Source organism: Perognathus longimembris, chromosome 28 (genome assembly GCF_023159225.1).
Source record: "Perognathus longimembris pacificus isolate PPM17 chromosome 28, ASM2315922v1, whole genome shotgun sequence".
NCBI lineage: Eukaryota > Metazoa > Chordata > Mammalia > Rodentia > Heteromyidae > Perognathus > Perognathus longimembris.
In genome coordinates this window covers 38,829,093-38,838,338 of record NC_063188.1, presented here as the reverse complement: position 1 = coordinate 38,838,338, position 9,246 = coordinate 38,829,093, and the positions used below count along the sequence as shown (strand labels likewise).

The 9,246-nt window shown below is 39.3% G+C and overlaps 1 protein-coding gene across 1 annotated transcript in view; it reads left to right on the top strand.

The window, feature by feature from the left end:
- The window catches only part of Cenpi (centromere protein I), a 47,979-nt gene that overhangs the window by 2,344 nt on the left and 36,389 nt on the right, over window positions 1–9,246 (top strand). The window contains exons 3-5 of the mRNA XM_048336534.1: window positions 212–349; window positions 5,657–5,775; window positions 6,038–6,145. Of these exons, the coding sequence (XP_048192491.1) occupies window positions 212–349; window positions 5,657–5,775; window positions 6,038–6,145 (365 nt within the window). The remainder of the gene's footprint in view (window positions 1–211; window positions 350–5,656; window positions 5,776–6,037; window positions 6,146–9,246) is intronic.

The window sequence follows — 9,246 nt, the reverse complement described above, 5'->3', positions numbered from 1 at the left end:
TCTTCCTGGGCTGAGCTTTAACTATGAACCTCTTATTCTCAGCCTCCAAAGTAGCTAGAAACACAGGCATGAGCCACTTTCAAGAATGTTTTAGGAAGATTTTTTTTTAAGTAGCATTTGTTCCTTTATAGAGTTCCAAATTGTAAGTACTATGATTGAGAACTGAGAAAAATTTAAAGGGCTCATTATTTAATAGTGTTCCTTTCTCTAGGTCCCAAGAAAACTTCACGGCGTAAAGATGGGATCTCGGAAACACATGTGAAAGCTGTTGAAAATGTGGCTTGGAAGAATGGGTTACCGCCAGAAGCAATCGACGTTCTATTAAATGTAGCACTCAGTGGCACATTTGGTATGTTGAGGGGTTACATTTTTTAGTTTGGCATTAGATTTGGTTCTCAGAATTTGAATTAAATCAATCGTTGGAATCAGTTGCTATTCTTTATTTTTACTATTTTCTTCATAAAAACAATCTGGTAAGATTATAAAATGAACCTTTGCTGGGTTTAGACTACTTTATGAGTCAAAAGTTTCTGTCTGAAGACTGCTGAAAACAATCAGTTACTATATACCTTTACAAATAAAATGCACAATTTTTATACAGAGCTATTTTAGCACTTTTCTTAAGGACCTCAGATAATTTGAATAATGTTACCAAAGGATATCTTAAAGGATCATTTATATATTGCCTTCATGTTTATATACCTGTGGTAATTTCTTATTTATATTGTCTTCATTCCAGAGTCTCTGACTTTAACAGTCAAGATGCTGTTTCTTTTGTAAAAATATCTTGGCCCTGTGTTAAGTTTATTGGTTGAAGGTGTGATTCAAGTGGTACAGTGAGCAAGAAAGTATGCAAGAAAGCTGAATAAATGATATCTGGATGTCAGTGGCTCATGCCTGTAAGCCTAGACACGGGAGGCTGACATCTGAGGATGGCAGTTCAAAGCTAGCCCAGGCAGTAAAGTCTGTGAGACTAGTCTCTAATACACTACACAGAAAAAGCTGGAAGTAGCACTGTGACTCAAGTGGTAGAGTTCCAGCCTTGAGCACAAAGAGGCTCAGGGACAGTGCCCACACCCTGAGTTCAAACTCTAGGACCAGGAAAAAAAAAAAGCTGAATGACGGCATGAAGCCCTGAGTTCAACCCCAGTGTTGGAGCAAAACACAAAATAAAGCAACAACAACAACAAAAAATAATAGGGCTGGGAATGTGGCTTAGCGGTAAAGTGCTTGTCTAGCATGCATGAAGCCCTGGGTTTGATTCCTCAGCACCACATAAACAGAAATGGTGCTGTGGCTCAAGTGGTAGAGTGCTAGCCCTGAGCGGCTAATTTAATTATTTTATTAAATGAACTGAGGAAAAAGAAGCTAGGCACAGTGCTCAGGCCCTGAGTCCAAGCCCCAGGACTGGCAAAAAAAGAGAGAGAAAACATCTAGAGCCAGCATCTCACACTTGTAATTCTAGGTACTCGGTATGCTGCAATTGGGAGGCCCTTGGTTTGAAACCAAGCTGAGTAGAAAAGTCTGTGAGAATCTATCTCCAAAATAACCAGTAAAAGGCCAAACTGTAGAAGTGGCTCAAGTGTTTACACTGTACCATCCTGTTTACAGATGTGGGGTGTGTGTGTGTGTGTGTGTGTGTGTTTTAAAGTAACACATATTACTAAGTGAATTCAGTGTGACTCTATTATCTCTCTACTTTCTTGTGGTGAGTTCTATGGGTTTTCTTAGAGTTGTAGTTGAGAAAGCAGGCATAGTGAGTGCAAGGCCATGAGTTCAAACTTTAGTACCACTGGGAGGGATGAGGAAAGTAAAGATTATTCTTTTTTTTTTTGAGCTGTCTCACTTTATAGTCCAGGTAGACCTTAAAGTTTTGATTCTCTTACCTCTTATATGCCCATCTCTAAAGAGACTTTTTTTAAAGTTTAGAAATAAAGCTGGAGAACCAGATCCATTCTAATATTTAGGTAAAACATTGCTATTATTTTCTCTATTTAAAAGTACTATTGGCTAAGCGCTGGTAGCTCATGCTTGTAATCCTAGCTACTCAGGAGGCTGAGAGCTGAGGATCATGGTTTGAAGCTAGCCCAGGCAGGAAATTCTGTGAGACTCTTATCTCCAAAAAATACTCAGAAAAAACCAGAGGCACTTTGGCTCAAGTGGTAGCATACTGACGTTGAGCACATAGATGCTCAGGGACAGAACATAGGCCCTGAGTTCAAGCCCCAGTACTGGCCAAAAAAATACTAATACACCATAAAAATGGATTCTTTTTTTTTTTTTTTGGCCAGTTCTGGCGCTTGGGACTCAGGGCCTGAGCACTGTCCCTGGCTTCTTTTTGCTCTAGGATAGCACTTTAGCTTTTAAGCCACAGCACCGCTTCTGGCTTTTTCTATATATGTGGTGCTGGGTAATCAAACCCAGGGCTTCATGTATGCGATGCAATCACTCTACCACTAGGCCATATTCCCAGTCCCCAAATGGATTCTTTAGATACTAAATATTTCCTAGTCCTTGCATATTAGTTTTCTTTGTTTACACTCTGCCATCCTATTTACAGATGTGTGTTTTTATGTGTGTGTATGCTTTAAAGTAATAAACATTAGTAAGTTAATTCAATATGACTCTTATTTTTTTGTTTTTGTTTCTGGAAGTGGTGATTTCAGATTTGCTAAGTTCTAATACATTTTCATGATTCAGTGTTTAATCAGTGTCTATCAAGTTGAATTTTTCACTCTCATTTTCCATTAAAATGGGTAGAATGGACAGGTGTTTTCTGTTTTGAAATTTCCCTTTTCTTTTTTGACATCTTAGAAATCTTTCATGGTGTATGTGAGATCTTGACATGTTTCAAATACATATTGCTAACTCTGGAAACTTATGTATAATAATTAAAAAATAGTTCTGATTTCTATTGTTACTTTTCATTTTTGGTGAAGGTAGAATTTGCTGAGATCAAATGTTCTTATTTTGTTTGTTTTGTTTTTTTGCCAGTCCTGGAGCTTGAACTCAGGGCACCTGAGCACTGTCACTGGCTTCTTTTTGCTCAAAGGTAGCACTCTACCACTTGAGCTACAGTGCCACTTCTGTCTATTCTCTATATATATGGTACTGGGGAATTGAACCCAGGGCTTCATGTCTTCAAGGCAAGCACTCTTGCCAGTAGGCCATATTCCCAGCCCCCACTCTTCTTTTTAAAAAAACCTATTATTGCTTCCTTCCCCAAAAATGTTGGGGTAGAAATTGATGCTATCTTTTATGCTTTAATTTTTTTTTTTGGCCAGTCCTGGGGCTTGGACTCAGGGCCTAAGCACTTTCCCTGGCTTCTTTTTGCTCATGGATAGCACTCTGTCACTTGAGCCACAGCGCCACTTCTAGCCGTTTTCTATATATGTGGTGCTGGGGAATCGAACCCAGGGCTTCATGTATGTGAGGCAAGCACTCTTGCCACTAGGCCATATTCCCAGCCCTTATGCTTTAATTTTTATTTTGATAAATATATTTTAATTTTTGGAGTCTTAGCACACAGAACTTGATAAAAGCCAGCATCTGTGACACCACTTCTATTACCAGATGGGAGAAAGTTACAAAGGGATATCTCTGCATTCCTCTGAAATACAGAAATGCCATTAATGTCATTCAATCCCATTCTGTTCCTTGTGCCCCATTTTTAGTGGACCAGAGGATACAATCTATATATCTCTATCTCTATCTATCTATCTATCTATCTATCTATCTATCTATCTATCTATCTATCTATCTATCTATGTATTTGTGCCAGTGCTGGGCCTCAGGGCTTTGCACTCTCACCTGACCGGCTTTGTTCAAGACTACCACTCTATTGAGCTACTGCACACTTTTGGCTTTCTGATGGTTAGAGATAAATTTTGTGGGGTTTTTTGGTGAGTTGGTTGTGGGGCTTGAACTCTGGGCCTGGGTGCTGGCCCTGAGCCCTTCAACTTGAGGTTACTGCTCTACCATTTGAGCCATAGTGCCACTTCCAGTTTTCTGGTGGTTAATTGGAGATAAGAGTCTCATGGACTTTGCTGCTAGGGCTGGCTTTGAACAGGGCTGGCTTTGAACCTCGATCCTCAGATCTCAGCCTCCTGACTAGCTAGGATTACAGGCATGAGCCTCCACTATTGGCTGGAGATAAGAGTCTTACAGACATTTCTGCCTTGTCTGGCTTCAAACCTCAATCCTCAGGTCTCAGGTTTCAGCCTCTTGAGTAGCTAGGATTGCATTCTTAAATTATGTTTGCCATTGGCATTTTTTTTTTTTGCCAGTCCTGCGGCTTGAACTAGCACTCTACCACTTGAGCCACAGTGCTACTTCTGACTTTTTCTGTTTATGTGGTGTTGAGGAATTGAACCCAGGACTTCATGCATGCTAGGCAAGCACTCTACTGCTAAGTCACATTTCCAGCCCATAAACACACACACACACACACACACACACACACACACATACACACACACACACACACACACATCTCCTAAATGTAGCAATTCATGGAAGATGTCTGTCAGTATCCTCTAATTAATCAGTCTTGAGTTGTTAAAAAAAACAATAAAGAAAAATTTTAAATTACCTTATGATTGAAAGGCTCTTTTGTGGTATAATTCACTTACCATAAAATTCATCATGTTTAAATATTCAGCATTTCTAGCATATTTACAGAGCTGAGCACTTATCACCATTATTTAATTCTCAGATATATTTTTTACTTCTCAAAGAAACTGTTCTAATGCTCTCTCCTTTTTCTCCTAAAGAACCTGAAAATGAACTAGCTTCGCTTGTTCTGTTCCTCTTTCTGAGACAAGGTCTCACTAAGTGACCCAGGTTGACTTTGAACTTGCAAGTACTAGGATCACAAACATGAGATCTGCACCTTGGATTTTACTCTCTCTTTTTGAGAAATATTTAAGCCAAATAAATTGTTTTATAATTCATTTTAGAAGTTAAAGATGTAATTTTTTGAAGTGTTGGAGGCTGAACCCAGGGCCTTGTATATGCTAGGCAAAATTTCTACTACTGAGCCACATATGTTGCCCTACAGTTTTGTTTTGTTTTTTAAGTTAAATTTTATTGACAAGGTGTTGTACAAAGGGGTACAGTTACATAATAAGGCAGTGAATACATTTCTTGTGATATCTTATACCCTTATTTTTCTTTCCCTTCCCTAGATCAGGTAGGCATATATACAATATCCAGTGTACCAAAATCATATATAGTAACCATGTAGGGTATGCCACAGGAAATATAGTTTTGTTTTGAATGATTGTTTTTGTGTGGGTCATGGGTTGTGAACTCAGAGTGTAGGTTCAGGGACGTGAGCCATAGCTCCACTTCTAGCTCTTTGATGAGTAATTGGAGATAAGAGTCTCATGGACTTTCCTGCCTGAGCTGGGCTGGCTTAGAACCACGGTCCTCAGGTATTAGCCTCCTGAGTAGCTTGGATTACAGAGGTGCACCACAGGCTCCTCACTGATTAATGTTTCATAAAGATGATAAAGAGATATTAAATATTATATACTGTTGGGTTTTCTATTATCTTCCATATAAAGTGAGATTTTTATGTCTAGTACTGAGTAATCATGAAGGAACAATTGTGACTCTAAAATGTAATTTAATTTAGAGTTGATCTGCTTTCCAGGGAATGTTGTAAATACACGGCTATTGAAGTGCATGATTCCAACAACTGTAATAGCAGAAGATTCTGTGGTTAAGGCTGTCTCCTGGCTCTGTGTTGGCAAGTGTTCTGGTAGTATCAAGGTAATATTTTTTAAACACTTTGATAAGTCCTTCAGACCCCACTTAAGGCTGGCAAGGAAGAGCCACTTAGGGAGTAATGGCAGTGGCCTTTTGTGCAGAACCTGTGGTTTTGGACCAATATAGTTTGATACAAGGACTCTGTTCAAACAGAAATTTTTACTCAGAAATAAAATCTGTTCTTATACTTTGTGCTAGAAGCTTTGATAAAGCTCTTCTGCATCAGTTATATTTCTCTAAAGATAAACATTTTGTCTCTTGATAGGTACTTTTTTATCGTTGGCTGATTACAATGCTTGACTTCATTGATCATAAGGAACAAATTAATTTGCTCTATGGCTTCTTTTTTGCTTCATTGCAAGATGATGTCCTGGTAAGTAAACATTGGACAGCATTGAGCATCAATCAGATGGTACATTTTTGTTTTTGACACATCATACATATTTCATAATATCATATAATATTTTTCCTATTTATTTAAAAGTATATAAAATACACATAAAATGCAAAGAATAATATATCAACCCCCTTTTCACCATCTCTGTAACATTAACAGATATGAAACTTTACTATTTTTGCCATATGTCATTTTTGTTTTTTGCTAGTACTGGAGCTTGAACTCAGGGGTTGGGGGTGAGCCTCTAGTTTTACCCGTCAAGTCTGGTACTCTACCACTTGAGCCACACCTCCACATGCTTTTTTGGTGGTTACTTGAAGATAAGAGTATCATGGCCTTTCCTGCTTAGGCTGGCTTCAAAACTAGATTCTTCTATCATAGCTTCTCAAATAGCTAGGATTACAGATAGGAGCCACTAGCACCGAGCTAATATGTCATCTTTGAAAGAAATGCATATGTTACAGATAGGGTTCATTCCACATTGGAATTTCTCTGTTAATTTAGAACAGTGATTATAATTTTCCCCCTTTGGACCACTTCAGCAGAGTCCTTTGGGTCACTTACTCCACATTTTCTTGATTAACAGTTCATCAGAATTAATGAGAAGGAGAGCATTACTTTTCATGAATTGTAAATGAACTGGTTTTGATTAAATAACATTATTATTCCCATTAAAAACATTAGTAACTCTAAGAAATGAATCTAATGTCCACCTGGAAGACTTTCAAGGACCATCAATAGTTCATAGACCATGTGAGCCACTCAGCTAATTGAATTCCTTTTGCCTTTAAGAAAGAAATTCATTTCTTGATTTCACTTTTAAAAATCCATGCTCCTGGGGCTGGGAATATGGCCTAGTGGCAAGAGTGCTTGCCTCGTATACATGAGGCCCTGGGTTCGATTCCTCAGCACCACATATACAGAAAATGGCCAGAAGTGGCACTGTGGCTCAAGTGGCAGAGTGCTAGCCTTGACCAAAAATGAATCCAGGGACAGTGCTCATGCCCTGAGTTCACGGCCTAGGACTGGCCAAAAAAAAAAAAAAAAATCCATGCTCCTATTGTGTTTCTTGCATTCTATCAGGCATTGTAGAAAACAAAATTGATCATGTTTCAGTAGATTACAAATTTAGAATCTAGTTATGGAATTAAAGAAAGCACATAAGGTTAAATGACCCTTCAAGTGTTTAATTATCAGAGAGAGTAAATGATATTGTGAGGATAATAATTGCCATATTATTTTCAAGAAAGAAGAGAACTGTAAATCATAGTGATTCCATAAAAGACCATAAGGGCCAGTATAGTACCATGCACACCTGTAAACCCAGCTAATTGGGTCATGGATACAGGAAGATCTTAGTTCAAGACCAACAGAATTTGTATCAAAACAGTTAGGAAAACCCCATCTCAAAAATAAGCTGGGTATGGTGGTTTAGACCTTTGGTCCTAGCTACTCTAGAGACAGGTAGGCATATCTGGTTTTTTTTAGGAGTTAGCATGGGAACCCTATCTAGACAACAAAAAATAAAAAGGACCAGGGGCTGAAGGCTTGCCTGGTAAGTGGGAGAGCCTGAGTTCAATCCCGAGAAAATAAGAAAAAAAAATCAGAAAGTATAGGAACATTGCAGTGAGCCTTGAAGGTTGAATAAATTTGGAATTTGATGAAAAGAAATAATATTTGATAACATTAAGATTTCAGGCAAACTTGTGAGATGTGTAAAGTGTGTTTTAAGAGACCTTCTGTACACCAGCCTGACATAAGTGGGAGTTGGTTCTGAGTAGTGATGGTTAGTAAGTCTAAAAATCTTTGGTGGAGACAGATTGAAGAGGTCTTTCATCATGAAATCTCTAGTCAGTGGAACAGTCACTGAAAAATTCTGAGCAGAATATGTTGAAAGCAGCTTTATAGTAAGCTGTATCTAGTAGTGCTGAATAATATCAATTTAAAAAGAGATTAGAGGCCAGAAGACTAGTTAGGAGGCTTGACATGATAATCCAGCTAGGACATGAAGAAGGGCTGGAAATGTGGCTTAGTAGTAGAGTGCTAGCTTAGCATGCATGAAGCTCTAGGTTCAATTCCTTAGTACCACATACACAGAAAAACCCAGAAGTGCTTCTGTGGCTCAAGTGGTAGATTGCTAGCCTTGAGCAAAAGAAGCTCAATGACGGGGCCCAGGCCCTGAGTTCAAGCTCCAGGACTGGCAAAAAATGTTTAAAAAAATAACATGAGGAAGTCCTAGACTAGAAATTCTTAAGCATGATCTGTGGACTGCCTCCTTGAGATGCTTTCAGGAGTTATGAGACGTCAGATTGTTTTCATAATAATACCAAAATATTTTGCTGTTTTCACTCTGTTGACATCAGCACTGATGATGTTAAAGTTAATGGTGGATAAAACTTCTGGCACTTTCGAGCAAATAAGGAAGCAGCACTAAGCTGTACTAAAGGTCATTGCAGTTTTCACTGCACTAAAACATTAAAAAATGTGAGCATCAGTTGAGAAAGTCATGGATGAAGCAGTTAAACCTTTCCTTTCCATCCCCCCCCCCCCCCCCGCCTTTTCCCTTTCCCTTTCCCTTTCTTATTGCTGGTATCCTGGCTTGAACTCTGGGCTTAACCACTGTCCTCAGGCTTCTTTGCGCAAGGCTATGGCTCTATCACTTGAGTCACAGAACTACTTCTGGCTTTTTGGAGACTAGTCTTAGGAACTTTCCTGCCTGAGCTGGCTTTGAGCTCCCCCTCCCCCACTTATTTTTCTTATCATTAAAAATGTTTTATTGGGGGCTGGGGATATAGCCTAGTGGCAAGAGTGCCTGCCTCGGATACACGAGGCCCTAGGTTCGATTCCCCAGCACCACATATACAGAAAACGGCCAGAAGCGGCGCTGTGGCTCAAGTGGCAGAGTGCTAGCCTTGAGCGGGAAGAAGCCAGGGAAGGTGCTCTGGCCCTGAGTCCAAGGCCCAGGACTGGCAAAAAAAAAAAAATTTTATATTGGGCTGGGGATATAGCCTAGTGGCAAGAGTGCCTGCCTCGGATACACGAGGCCCTAGGTTCGATTCCCCAGCACCACATATACA